The 15,616-nt window shown below is 24.6% G+C and overlaps 2 protein-coding genes across 2 annotated transcripts; one reads left to right on the plus strand and one right to left on the minus strand.

Moving 5' to 3' along the window:
* Positions 1 to 1,352: 1,352 nt before the first annotated feature.
* LOC114129055 (activating signal cointegrator 1 complex subunit 1) lies at positions 1,353 to 4,366 on the minus strand. The gene is made up of 9 exons (XM_050197568.1): positions 4,349 to 4,366; positions 3,899 to 4,258; positions 3,631 to 3,709; positions 3,048 to 3,157; positions 2,605 to 2,756; positions 2,333 to 2,496; positions 2,101 to 2,252; positions 1,879 to 2,021; positions 1,353 to 1,713 (listed from the first exon to the last, which is right to left on the minus strand). The coding sequence occupies exons 2-9, from the start codon at positions 4,065 to 4,067 to the stop codon at positions 1,600 to 1,602; spliced, it is 1,083 nt and encodes a 360-aa protein (XP_050053525.1). The 5' UTR covers positions 4,068 to 4,258; positions 4,349 to 4,366; the 3' UTR covers positions 1,353 to 1,599.
* Positions 4,367 to 7,015: 2,649 nt separating this feature from the next.
* Positions 7,016 to 12,424, plus strand: LOC114129061 (sorting nexin-4-like). The gene is made up of 10 exons (XM_050197400.1): positions 7,016 to 7,458; positions 7,574 to 7,677; positions 7,783 to 8,117; positions 8,269 to 8,378; positions 8,458 to 8,595; positions 9,427 to 9,512; positions 9,755 to 9,852; positions 10,266 to 10,380; positions 11,153 to 11,267; positions 11,805 to 12,424. The coding sequence occupies exons 1-10, from the start codon at positions 7,435 to 7,437 to the stop codon at positions 11,853 to 11,855; spliced, it is 1,176 nt and encodes a 391-aa protein (XP_050053357.1). The 5' UTR covers positions 7,016 to 7,434; the 3' UTR covers positions 11,856 to 12,424.
* The last annotated feature ends 3,192 nt before the right edge of the window (positions 12,425 to 15,616 follow it).

Below are 15,616 nucleotides of genomic sequence, written 5' to 3' on the forward strand. Positions count from 1 at the left end.
AAAACCATTATAGGTACCTACTTTTAAGCACGATTTGGCTAAGGAATATTAATTTTAAAAGTATTTTATATTTTGTATAAGTATATTTTAAAATTGTATTTTGTGCATTTTTCATTTTAGATAGGTACATATTTATTTACCCTTTTAAAAAATATAATGCAATAAATACAAACTATACTGAAATATTTTAATTTTTACCAATAAATATAGTTAATTATGTTTATATTACTTTCTGTTGAGCAAACTAAATTCATACAATAACATTCTGTATAAGTTCCTCCAAAAAATATGTTATGAATCATAATAAATAATTTATTATAATAATTGATAAAATTAAGTAGTGGTTCACTTTTATATTATATTGATTTCAGTTACAACTTGTCAACTACAATTTTTTTACTATTTTTAATTTCAATAAGTACTACCTATGTTAATAATTTATTTATCATTTATAAATAAATTTCATGAAGTCTATAATATATTGACAATAGTTACCCTCACATCTTAAAAACATAACTTTTGTATTTTATATTGTCTAGAATGTTTCTTATTCAAATTATTATGATATACCATTTACCTAACTATCTAGTATCTATATTACTAAAAAAGTAAAAACTATTATTTCTTAGTATATTTTTTTTTTTTTATAAAAATAACAAATAAATTGTATTTTTTATATTTTAAAATTAACTATTTTACATTTTGTATTTCAAATACATTTTCAAAAAAAAATTAAATATATTTACTCTATTTTGCATTTTATATTTTAAATAGAATATGGATTATGTAACTATTTTTCTCAATTTTGCCTATAAGAATATATAATAACTACTTAATATAATCAAAGAAGAGTATCCTAACTCCTAAGAATCTAATAACATTAAAACTCGCATTTTTCATCATACATTTTGTGGTTATTTCACATACAATACTATACATTAATGTATAATATAATCAATGATACAATAATAAAACAAATGCACTTAAAACTCAATTTTGTATAGTTATAAAATTATTGTACATCAGACCTGCAGTTGCACTTCGCTTAAGAATTTGATAAATTTATAAAATCCTATAATTTAGATTTTACAATTAATAGAACTTTCAACAAGTATAATATGATAGAGAAAAAAAAGTACCTTAGTTCCTACCATATATAACACAAAATTGACTAATCTGAAATTTAAGTTTACTAAACAACAAGAGTGATAAAAATTCTAATATTTATAAACATTAGAATAATAATTTTAATTTAATTAATAGGTAAAACTACAATGCAACCACAATTATCACAAGTGATTTATAATTAATACAGGACGTCCAAAATTTAAAAAAAAGTTAACCTCAAAATATAAAACGATCATATTTTATTCAACTCCTCCTCACCTTTCAATTCAATCACAGTATATAACTGTAACTTATATGTTCAATAAAAACCATTCCTATTTTCTAATGATTTTTATAAATTATATGATTTTGTTTACAAAATATTTATTTAGTCTTTAGTTTCAAAAAATATTTTTAACATTTTATTCTGTATATCTAAATAAATAATTAAAGTATTTACATCAAATCTCAGTTGATATAAGATAAATTTGGTTAAAGTTTTAGTACAAATGATGATTTATAGTATCCATTAGACTCAAACGTATGACGTTGTGACAGATGAATTTCTGACAGCTGCACAGTTCCAAATGTATAATCATTAAATTTCTGTAAAAAATATGATATAAACAATATTAAAATTTAAAATTGTAATGTGCTTTCATAGTTTGTTGAGTTATTAATAGATATTACTACTAAATTAAAGAAAATAACTAATCCTATTTAAGTGAATTGTTTATAGAAATTTTTTTATATTTATTTTGTCAATCTTACTTCAATTATTTTTCTAGCATCAAATGTAAGATGAGATTTATTGCCAGAATCCCCATTAACACTACTTTGATAATTGTAGAAACCAGAATTCATCAACGTTATATGTAGCTTTACATGATTATTTCTAGGTTGCAATGCCAAATCTAAAAAATAAACGGAAATTTATAAACAGTAAAAATGTGTTTCTGACAAAACTAAGAAAAGATTATTTATTATATTTACCACAATCTTGGAAGAATGTTTGTATTTTATCCGCCAACATTTGAATTTCAGGATTTTCCACTTTGGCATACAAAACATTCACTTCCGATGGATCATCATTCATATAATCTAACCCAGTAACTAATACATCTAAGGATTTCAAATTCATAGGTCTAAGGACAAATGTCAAGGTTAATAAATTATTATACATGTATTATAGATATATGTTAAACATATTATTTTAATTCTGTACTTTATTATAGTATTTTCACACTGTTCCATTAATTTGATAGCTCTTTTTATTTCTGCTGCATTACATAGCACAAAACAGGTAATTGTCAAATGAAGTTTAAATTCATCTTGAAATAAAAGTTCAGTGATACCACGGCACTGGCCACATTCATCAAGAACCATTTTCTATAATATTCAAAATTATTTAAAATACATTTCACATTAAATATTTATTTCAACAATAAAACTTCTTAACTTACAAATATTTTAATGTATTATTATTAATTTAAATACCTTGAAAGCTAAATAGTTATCAACCACCATAGGGTTGACCATTGGAAAGGACACAAAGTGAGTCATACTCTGTTTGAATCGACCTCTCTTTATAATTGCATCAATTTTTGATTTAGCAGCAATAACATTTGCTCTTTGTTCTCCTTTTATAGCTAAAAATTGAAAAAACATGAAGATTTAAAAAAATATTTAAATTAATATTTAGCGTTATATACTAGTATATTAAGTTATACAATTCAGAGACCTATAAAAAGTCAATATATTGATATAATTATTATCAATTACCAAGAATAAAAAAAAATTGAGAGTATAAAATTAAAATTCCAATTTTATTTTAATTTTTACTCTATTTAAAATACCTGACTTTTAATAACCTAAACAATTCATACAAATTACTTAATAGTTTATATTATAAATTTTTTTTTTAAAAAAAACCAACTTACTTATTACATTATTTTCTCTCATACCAGGAATTTTAATTCTAGTTCTTGTTTGATATTCAAGGTTTTTGAGATTTTCTCGATTTCTACCAATGATCAAACCATAAAATATACTAAAATAAAATAAATATATTGTTAATATACATAATACTTCATAATTCATAATTCCTAGTTCAAAATGTATTAGTTAATATTTTATTCAAATTTAGTATGTAAGTTCTATTCTATAGAAATATTATGGATCATGAAAATTTAATAATTTGTTTAATGGTTTTGGTTTTACACAACTGTTGTTAGATTGAAGTATAGATTCCGCTCTTACAATGTCCGGTTAAGTCTCAGTTAAGACTAACCGGTGAAATTCTATCGGTTAACACATAAGAAATTTTGCTGGTGAGCACTATCAGACACTAACTGGAAATTATAAAAACGGTCTTATGAATATTATTCAAATATGAAACTAGTGCATGTACATCATAATATTATATACCTAAAATGTATTGATACATAACTCAGCTGAATAAAATGTAATATATTTATTATTATCTGCTATAAATTAAAAGGAACTTGTTAAGCAATATCTTACTTTGGAGCTTCTAGTTTCAGAACACATCGATCACCTTCCATGTAAATATTTAAATCATCAGATTCTTCTTCTTCAATATCTATAAAAATAACAACACATTTTTAAAGACACACATTATGAGGGATAGCTGATCTATCAAAACCTTTTGTTCATATCGATAATTCAGATTTAAAATCAAAATCAGAACACCAATATTTGTATTCTTTAATGAAAAATACTAATAAAATGATTAAATATTTAATGCCTTAGTCAGTTTAAAAAATCTTACCATCCCTTTCGACATAAGATGGTAGGCGTTCAGATATTTTGTTGTTATGCATTTGTTTCTCAGCTTTGTCTATTTCAGGTTCAACATACTCGTTTGGACAACAATCATCAGTATTCAAGCGATACATTCGACCATCAATGTTCAATATCTTTGGACGTAATACATCCATAACTTCACACGGACTTACAATGAAGAAATAAAAATACCCTCAAAAAACAATGAACCGTGATTTTGAAGTAGGAAATTCAATATTATCAAGTGGTTTACTAATGTCCTATGAGGCTGAACATGAAACCATGAAAATCAGAGCTTAAAGGATTTTTCTTCTATTCTTGTTCTTTACTTTTTTCAAACTGACAACTGTTATAAGCATGAAAAAATAAACACAAATAAATAATAACAATAACTGTCATTAATGTCGGCAGAAAGTAATTACTGATAGTTTTATACTTTTATGAAGTCATGAATCAAACAAATTAATAAGTGATATTTAGGTCTTGGGATCAAAATTCAGTATTTACTAGGATCAGTAAGATCTCTGGTGATATGATTACTTGTTGATATGATACCGGTAAGTGATAATTGAGTATTGACCATTGATACCTAAATGTTGATATCATTAGAGAATATTATATAATAATATATTGAATAAATATTCAAAATTTCGGATTTCAAAATTATTATGTATTGTAGTTATACATTTTTTCATAACTATAATGCTTGAAAATTTAATACAAGTTTGACTCTTCAAACTTAGCTTTAAAATATCTAAGTATATAAATAACTATGTTTATATATTTTTAAAATTAATTTGGTCACAGGACAGAATAGATTTTTATTGACTATTTTATAATTAAAATATTGAATTATTTTTAAGAAACCTTGCAAGTATCTATTACATTTTCAATCTTTATATCCATACAAATTGAAAAATCATAACATTTTTACTATAAAATTATTTGAAAATTCTTACTTTATCGCTTATAAAAAACATCGTAACGAATACCATTTTCAATTTATTTATTCGTAAATGAACGAATTATAAGAAACTTGTTTTACATATCCAAGTTTTTTGACCAACTGAAAAAAATGGATTTTTTTACAAAAAGGTTTATTTGCAATCTGTATTCACAGTAGGTAATTCATTAATACAATTATAAGCAAATGAGATAAAAGTTAATACAAAAATAAACAAAACAGGAGAGGTGAAGAGTGAAGACGCCAATTGGTGGCACTCCGGTAAAAAAATGTTATTGACATAATTCATAAAAAATAATTTAAAATTTAAATGTCCATAAATAGCTTGAAAGTAATAAAAACATTATCAATATATTATAACTTATAATCTATAGAAAATACTAGTACAAACAATAAACATTTGGTGAAATTTTCATTTATGATTTAAGTAGGTACCATGGTTATTCGTTTTTGAATCACACTAACAAAAACAGAATCGATTTTACTTAATACTGTGGTTTGAGGTGAAAATTCCCGTTTATCTTGAAAAGTACCTACTGAGAAACTTTTACTTTTTAATTTAAACCATAATTTTCATTTGTTTTTTTCCGGAAAATGGTCATAAAAACGTACAGATTTAAAATATCTATTGCTATGGTTATTCGCTTTAGTGTTAATGTATTACTATAAAAAAAACAAAATTTGGTTTTGCGTAAAATTTCTGGTTTTTCATAATTTTTCATGTTTTTCACAACGCTATTAAAGAATACCTACTCGAATTTTAAATTTAAATAAAAACAGTACCTATGCATTGTATTAATTTATAATACCACCATATTTTAAAATAAATAAGTACATAAGTTAAAGGTAGGTTTTAGCATAGGTTTAATAGGTATGTGTATAGTCATATTGTTTCTCTTCGTTCTTATATAATTAAATAATTTTAATTAAAACATATTTCTAACAGTTTCTTTATATTTTATTTAATTGAGTCACAATATCTTTAACATTTTTAAGTCTTTTAGAATAGGTATCGGGTACTTTTGGAAAACTGTGAGTTATTTGATTTTTAAATTTTTGATGGTTTTTTTTATAGAATTTTGTTTGTGTACAGCATACATAATATGACCATCAAATGCCAACTTTCAAAAATATAAATAATATCCATTTTCCATATTTCATTATATTTTCTGACAGAAACTTAAAAAAACGAATACGTCTTTACAAAAACACACCCACTATAATACGAATACATAGAAATTAACAGAAATAAAACGTGACAAATTTTATAAATTTCCAGTTACCACTTTTAAAATATTATTATAACATTGACGATAACATTGACGATAAAGTTATCGGTACATTTCTTATCCATTATATAATACCTACGTCTGTACATATTATATTACCTATTTTTTATAGGTATTTCTGATCTATTACATACAAACCGTCACTGTTTTGAATCGTTTTTATCGTATAAATACTATAATTTATCATTGAATTCAAATTTAATATTATTTGTGGAGACTTAATAATTTTACAATACGCGCAATAACATACAAATTTAAAATTTGATATCAATGAGTAGGTATATAGTCAATAATATACAATGCGAAGTATGAAAATAGAAATATACACTTTTGTAATAATTAAACTGATTGTCCACCACTTGCCCATCTTTTTTTTTAAATTTATCTAAATAAAAATATGGGATTATTTTTTCGGGGTACCTATCCATAATATCGGACTCGATACCTATTCATTTCATCATTTGGTAATTTGGTATAGAAGAGTAATCAAGCAGATTACAGTGAATTATGATACCTACAGGCTACATTACGTGAAAAAAATTGTCCATTAATATGTAAGCATGATACTCGGGTATTAGAAATAATAGAAATAATTATAATGGTATGCAAAAAGCATAATAACATAATGATTACTATTTACTAATAACAATTGACCACATGTCCCGTAAAATATTTCATGGGTACGACGACGTTAATATAAATTAATGTCGACCATAGGTATGACCAGCTTAAGTTCGTATTCAATGCTTTGTACAATTTCGAATCGTAATTGACTAAAAATATCTGGCTTACTATTATTAATGGACTTGGATAAATAATACTGTCAAATGTCAAACAAATGATTACGCGTACGACGTTCGACTGTATTCGTGTCCGCACGCGCGTACTCATTATCAAAGGTCTATAACACAAATAATAAAACAATGTAATACGTTTCATTTTAGTATTCGACCATTATTCTAGTTTAATATTCGTCTAATCGTCTCAAGACTCAAATAGCCAACAGCTTTCTACATATTTGAACGGCCTTGACACACTAATTTTCGAGCCATGAATATTCCCAGTTATCTACAGTAATTTCCTTATCAGATAAACAGATCGATTAGATAATTTTACTATTAGCTATCCAATATACAATTTTATAGTACTTCCTACTTATATTTTTCATATTAGTATTACTTTTTTAACGCCCAAAATCTGCTTGAAAATAAAAACTAACCGATCACCTTCTTTGAAAAAAAAAAAACGATTTAACGATCCCCATCACCCATGGATAACTCCACAGACTCGCAAGTATGTATCTGTATGCACTTTAATAGTTGCTTTTATTTGAATTAAAAAATTTTTTATGAGTTAATATATATCTATCTATTTATATATATTATATACATATTTATTTTGTATTTAGACGTTGATTGATCATGCAAATATTAGTATCACGGAAGCCGATAAGCGTATGAATTCAGCTTTGAGCCTCAAGGAATATTATACTGTATACATCATTGAAACAAAGTAATGTACATGACAAAATTATTCTTAAACCATTATTTTTAAGTATACATTTATACTTATTACTACTTATCACAAATCAAATAACTCCTTACCTTGTGCATGAAGAATTGACAGTGAAACATGGGCTGAAGCAAAAGGAATGCAAAAGTTGTCATTGGCAACTCGACGATATACTGACTTTGTGACACTTCACAACCACTTGGGAGATAAATATCCTTGGGTGGTTATACCACCACTACCAGAAAAGAAACAATCTTTCATGTGGAACAGTGAAGCTGTGTCTGATACTATGGATCCAGATTTTGTTGATAGAAGGCGTGCAGGACTAGAGAGTTTTCTCAAGAGAATAGCCAGCCATCCTGAAATAGGCTATGACGAGTGTTTTCTTAAATTTTTAGGCGAATATGATAATTGGGTGGATTTATCAAAACCACATAACAGTAAGTCCAAAATATTCATTATAAACAATATGAAATAGATAATTGAAACCATTGATAATATTTATTACATAAAATGATTAAGAATAAAAACAAATAAAAAAAAAAACCTCTATCTTTTCTAAAATAACTATTAATATGATTATAATTTTAGACATCTTAAAAGATACCGAGCTTACAATTAAAACAATGAATGCATCATTAAGGGGTAGAAATTCAGATAATCGATTTGAAGCAATTAAAACATACAGCAATAAATTACAGGTATACTTCATACTAAATAGTAAATATGAGTTTCAAATTTTCAATAATTAATTTTGTTTAATTAATATTTTGTTTTTAGGGTTCTATAAATAAGATATTAACATACCGAGCAAAACAAGCAGAGCGACTCTACAACGTAGATATGATTCATTTACATTATGGTAGAATTTTCAGCGAACTCAGTGCTGTAGACAATGATATTGGTGATGCAGTTCAGGTATTACTGTATAACATATACATTAATATTTCATCTTAAAACCAATGAATTAAAATTAATTGAATTTAATATTATGTAAACATTTATTATAATATTTATATAAATAATTAGGTATCCTTTCTTAAGACAGATAATAATTATCTTTGAGAAAAATTATTTCAAATTACCTGCCATAAAATAAAATAACAGTATAGCAATAAATAATAATAAGATATTTAAGTACATAAGTAATAAAATATATTAAACATACAAATTCAAAAACAAGAAAGAGGCAAATATCTTGGTAGTATCATTAATAAAAAGGAAAAATAGTTACTGGTTCCATTATTTCTATGTATCTTGTAATTGGATGTTTCAGTTTTAAGCATTAAGCGTTGACATTTTAATTTGCTTTGTGAAGTTTTGAAATTTCTTTTATAATAAATATTTAAATAGAAACTTATTATTAATACCAGATAGAAATGCATATGAACAACAAGATTCAAATTATTAATATATGTAAATAACATAAAATGTATTATACATTTGCAATTCATTATAGATAAATTGACTTTTTTTTTTTTACACATTTGTGATTATATTTATTTTGAATTAAAAGTTAGTATAAAATGAATCAATTAATTTGATAAACAATAAAAATGTTTAATTTCTTATTTATAATAATCTCCCCCTAACCACTAATTTTTTTTTATTCTTTTGCTTATTAAAATTTTTTTAAATAAATGTTTTTCTTTAATAAAGGATAAATATCTTCTTATCAGTCTATAATATATGAAAAAAAAAATACAAATATTTTTGTTATCAACACTAATACATACACTTATTATTCAGAGGACAGGTCATTATATGGACTCAATTGCTTCAGCTATTAGTCCAGCGTTGGAAGATGAAGAGGTTATAATGGACCAGTTAAAAGAGTAAGTAATATTCATTCTTTAATAAACTATGATGTTTTTAAACTATTTATCTTTTTTATTACTTTAAAAAAAATATGTTATATAAATAGTATGCATTATAATTGTTTTATTTAAAATAACTCAAGTTTTAAGTAAATACTTCTGTTTTTTATGTAATAATTTCTTATTCAATGTTATAATATAAATACTGTATATTGTTATTGCCACATTTTTAATATAATATGTATATATTTTTTTTTTAGGTACTTGGCTTTTACAAACTCTTTGCACACCTTTGTTAAAAATCACGATTCACTGAATTACAACTTAAACCAGTTAAATAATATGTCAAGTAATAAAGGTAATTCAAATTTTTTTTTTTAATTAGTATATGTTATGATAAAATATTTTCTAAATTATTAAAATCTTAAAAAATACATATTATTCTGTTTGTGTATTTATAGTCGTGTTTTCATTTGAAACTTTTGTAAATGGTTTATCTGTTGCTTATAAAATATACATGGTTGATAAAAATATAAAATTAAATGTTCATATAATCACATGATCAGTTTATTTTAAATTCTTCCAAACTGTATCAAATAAAACCAATGATGATTATTGGTTATAAATACTACCATTTATAGTTAATGCTATTATATACCTAAATAGTGTTGATTGTATAATAATATATTATTAAATTTTTGATATTAGATATTTGATTATAAATTAATGTACATTATGTTATATATATATAATTTATAATTGTTGTTATAGAAACTAGTGGGATAATGTCCAGACTCTTTGGTTATACTGCAGCTGCAGCTGAACGCGATACAGCAGCTATTGAAGCTTATGAAAATAAGAAAATAGAAGCTAGAGCAAATTATTCGTAAGTAACTACTATAACATAGCCGCAAATTAGAAAAAATATTAGGGGGACTTAAGCACCAAAATTTTTAAGGAAACCGATCCTGTTATAATCACACCATTCGGGGTGCTAGCATTAAAATTTGGTGTTAGGTTAAGATATTAAGCACCCTTAACATTTCTGTGATTCATGCCTATGTACTATAAACATAATTTTTGTTTTTAATATACTTTATTATTATTTAACAACATTTTTTACCTTTTAGAAACATAATGTTTTCTTAAACAGTGATTTTTTGATATTAGATTAAATAAATTTTTAACTATTTTGTTATCTACTAAATATAAATATTATACATATAATTCATGTAATAGTAAATAATTATCACATGTTATTTAGATTTATTTATTGTTTTAGTAATTTTGATTTGATCTATTCCATTTGATTACACAATTTAAAACCAAAAATTAGAGTGCTTGTTTAGTTTGTATCTTTCTTTTTTGACTTGAATTTAAAATTAGTAATTTATTTTATGTGTTATTTTGAGAGAATATAATGCATTCACATTATTCACAAATCAAATCTATGTTCTGTTTAGTTATATTTAATCATCTATTATAATAATATGTAAAGAGTAGTTTTTGTTTAAGTACCCATTGAGTTTTCACTACATGCATGATATCTTCTTAATATTCATTAACAGATTGTGCATTTAATATTTACTCAATTGTTTATTATAAAAATACTTAAAATACATTAAACCTAACATAATTAATATTAATTTTTATTTTAGTGAATTTGTTGATAAATCGTTAGAAAATTATAAAGCATTTGAGAGACAAAAAGACTCAGATCTTATGAAAATTCTTCAAGATTATGTAGCGTTCCAAACTAAGTATGCTCAAAAGGTATGTATGTTATTTAAGTTAATTTATAATTCATATACAATACAATACTACCACTAGGTATCTAGTTATAATATTTATTATTTATTATAGTTATCATCAAATCTTTCTATTTATTAAAATTAGGTTCTAATGGTTCTATATAAACTAAAAATATGACAATGTGTTTCTGTTATGAACCATGTATTGATTATTATGGTTTGTTAATATTTAATACAATTATAGATGTGTTTGAACATAATTAAGCTGTTATTTTTGAATTTTTCTGTGGTTAGTTTAGATGTGATATACAAAATATAACTGAACAAACTGTATAAAATAACTTTATTTATAAAATCAAACTTTTTTGTAAATATATGTGATATAGATATGATCCAAAAATATTTATTTTAATGTTTTATCACAATTAATAACTATAATGTTTGGATATTTTATTAAATGGAATATTTCTAATGTTACTAGATGTGCACATTAAATTATGTAGATTTGTATAGTTTATCTAACATAAAGTAAAATAATAAATACAATTTTATTTTACAGGGGTTACAAACATGGAAAAATATTTTACAGAGCATACAAAGTATTGAATAAATCATTGCAGTCTTTACATATCATCATTATTTAAGTCAATTATTAATTCATTTTATTCATCATTGTGTACCTTAACAGTTATTTTTATGTTAATTTAATACTAGGTCATTCCAATATTGTTGAGAATGGTCTACTTAAAACTGTTAATGCTGCTAAAAAATCATTGAAACAAATTTTAAGTAGACATTCTTCTATTTCATTATATTGTTATTTATTTTATAATTAAACCATACAACCATTTATACATTTATCCAAGCACATATTATGTTAAATTACATTTTTTTATGCAATTTGTTTGCTAATCAAAATACTTGTTATTTATCTGTACATAGTAATTAGAAATTTAATGTGCCTAACTGAGATTGGTAAAAACTCCAAAACAATGTATATTATTTTCGCTATATTTTTTTGTACACATTAAATTGGTTAAATTTGAATGTATTAAACATTTACATATTTTGGCTATTAAGAACATCTGTTTTAATAATTTCTTTATATCAAATCTAAAGTTGTTACCAAATGTATATGTATATTTATTTATTTAATTATATTCTTATTTAGGAATTAAATTATTGTGTGTTCTTTTTTTCTACATTTAACTGGACACCTACTAATATATGTTAAAAAATTATTATTTAAATTAAGTTTGTTAATATTGAATTTAAATCATATTAAGTGCATATTATTTTGCTAGTGAGATAAGAACATTTTGATTGCATTACTCACATGTCTTTTATTCAATTTGAAATATAGGGAGTCGCTTCACCACGCATAAGTTACTACACAAGTTACATATTTCATTTTATAATTTCATGGCAAATGTATTCAACTACAAATTCTTAACACACTTTAATAAATATTATATTCCATAAGCAATATATATATATATAATAGTATTTACACATTTTTTTTTTTTTTTTTATTAACATTTGAAGTTCAAATATTGACAATAATTAGTCAAAATCATGAATACTTGTAAATTATTTTGTAGGTATAATTCATAAAAATTCTTGTGTATTAACTGTTAACTATTAACTATTATCTGTTTTTTTTTGTAGCTAATAATTGACAATTGAATACAAGATATTCCATAAGTTTTGCTTACAATAATTATAAAAGAACTTACATTTTGGTGTATTCAGAACATTAAAACATAAACCACCTTACTTTTTCAACCTCTGAAAATTATATCCTAGGCTGACAAATCATCTCCGTTCAGAATCGTTTTTCGTATAAAACGATACCTATCATTGGATATTTGAATTCAAATTAGACACTCCTATAATAATATAATAGTGATTCACACGGACCACACGGCACCTAACGTTAAGCAGAGCAGTACTCACTTGACCTCGCTTTTTTTTTTTCAAAATTATAGTAATTGATAAACACATATTTGAAAACAATGTTAATATATAATGGTAATATAAATATGATATATTTACGTATTCATAAAAAAATATTGAACTTAGTAGGTAGTGTTAGTATAATGTAAAATATATTGTTGTTTCAATCAAAATTACTGATTCATGACAAAAACAAACGGGTATATTGCATAAAGTAATCGAAGGGTAATTGAAAATTAACATTATTATTTAAATTTTTTAACGACAGTAACTGTAGATTGTACATAAATAGTTTGCAGATATCATTATGACTGATTTCACGGAAGTTTCACTTCTATGACCTGTGCCTGCACAGAAGGTTTATTTTTTTTTATTGAAAATCAACGATTAGCCGGTCGGCTTTACGACAAATAAGTAATAACTGTAATATGTATATAGAAACAATAAAGTTTAATAACACTCACCCGCAGTAGCGTACGCAGGATTTTAATTCGGTTAGGGTTTTATATGAGTAAATAATTTAAATAATTTGCTTAACAATTTTTGCATAATTAGTTGTAACAAATTACAATTCATAATTTAATTTATACCTATTAAAAATAACCAACAATTATCGACTCTGTGTATTGAATATTGAAATGGTGGTAAATAAGATTTTTTTGTAAAATAAAAAAATTTCAGGGGGGGTCAGAACCCTGGAACCCTACCCTTGCGTACGCCACTGCTCACCCGTGAAATAACAAATAGAAACTTCCTATAAAGTTTTATGATTTTTTTTTCAGTTTTCGGTCATTGAAACCATACCGCCAAAAAAATTTCTCTTCGCCCATCTTTATCTTCTGCCACTACTTTCCATGATATCTCTCAAGGGGTCTCTTATCAACCGAGTTCTCTTCAATTATTGTTCTGACTATAGAACCTACTCTACATGCATGTCATGCCCGAGACAACCTTCTTTTCTTAATTTCATTCGCGATGTTTAGAATAATTCCTCGAGTTCTTCATTATGACGTTTACGCCATTCATTTGTTGTGTGTGTGTGTGTGTGTGTGTGTGTTGATGCATGGGCCATAGATTTTTCGTAGGATTCTCCTTTCAAATACTTTTAGTCTAGTTTTTTCTACTTTCCTAAGTGGCCATGTTTCTGCAGCATACAGTGGTATGGGTCGTATTAGGGTCTTGTACATTTGTATCCTTAGGTTTGTTGATAAGGTTCTATAGCTAATTTTTTTCCCAGTCCAAATTAAACGAATGAAAAACAAAATCGGTATGAAAATCTATTACGTTAAAAAAACTAAATGTAGGTAAATACTGGTGTATTAAAACCTTAGATCATATGATCTAAGATTATAACTACGTATTAACAAGACACAGAATTGCCAAACAAAATTTATTTATGGACATCTTAGTAAAAAACGATTTCATTAGAACGTTTAGGATATTATTAATTATTATAATCAAACAATAATAATATGTCAATAACATTACATTGTTTCGACTCGAAAATGTACCTTATAATTTAATAAATAATAATATATGTTACAAGCTATAAATACATTGTAATTTATTTTTAATGGATACCTATAGGCACGATAATAATACGATACAAATTCACAATCATTCTGAATTAATTTTCTATAATTTCGCATTCATTTATAACACGAGTACCTACACCGTTTGAAACGGTTAGAAACAATTTTATTTTTGATAGTTTGTAGTAGGTCATTATCACATGTATTTTTTTATGATGTACTGAAAAAATGTTTTAATTAGTAAATATGAATATTAATAAAGTGACTGTTCTAGTCCTGCAAAATGTATTAAAGAACAAAACGGCTTAAAAGCGATAAGTACCTGTCCTACCATTATTGTTATACGAGCGTTAAATTACGACTATTGACTATTATATACCTACCTAAGTGTAGATTATATTGTGGGTAAATAAATTTTAATTTTAAAAATAGGTACCTACGTCAGTGAAGACTAAACATATTTAGTTATATTAAAGTTCATTGAAAGTCACCATATACATATAATATATATTATTATTTTTACTATTTATACACGGTTTACCTAACTTAACTTGGACGTATACACTAAGTATACACTGTACACCCACTCAAAGATAAACTTTGACACTCGGTATACAGGGTGATTTCTTATTAACACTCAACAGTCATTTTTTCGGTAAAAGTATATGTTTCTTAAAATTTATTTTTTACGTAGATTGAAGTCGAAACGGCTATTATACGAGATTTTTGAAAAAAAAAAAAAAACATTCACCCATTAAAACTATGTAAATACTAAAATACCTATACGAGTTTATTAACGACCGTAAGTTTATTATTCGATTTTTAATACATTGCTTAAGGATAATAATATAATAATGTTAAAAATAATAAAAACGCGTGCTGT

Source organism: Aphis gossypii, chromosome 1 (genome assembly GCF_020184175.1).
Source record: "Aphis gossypii isolate Hap1 chromosome 1, ASM2018417v2, whole genome shotgun sequence".
Taxonomy (NCBI): Eukaryota; Metazoa; Arthropoda; class Insecta; order Hemiptera; family Aphididae; genus Aphis; species Aphis gossypii.

Coding starts and splice junctions, on each gene's coding strand:
- LOC114129055 (XM_050197568.1), bottom strand. CDS start 4,067: ATGGATGTATTACGTCCAAAGATATTGAACATTGATGGTCGAATGTAT. Junction 3,158..3,630: donor CTGAAACTAGAAGCTCCAAA/GTAAGATATTGC, acceptor ATTTTATTTTAG/TATATTTTATGGTTTGATCA. Junction 2,757..3,047: donor GAGAGAAAATAATGTAATAA/GTAAGTTGGTTT, acceptor TTCAATTTTTAG/CTATAAAAGGAGAACAAAGA.
- LOC114129061 (XM_050197400.1), top strand. CDS start 7,435: ATGGATAACTCCACAGACTCGCAA. Junction 9,853..10,265: donor TAATATGTCAAGTAATAAAG/GTAATTCAAATT, acceptor TTGTTGTTATAG/AAACTAGTGGGATAATGTCC. Junction 10,381..11,152: donor GAAGCTAGAGCAAATTATTC/GTAAGTAACTAC, acceptor TTTTTATTTTAG/TGAATTTGTTGATAAATCGT.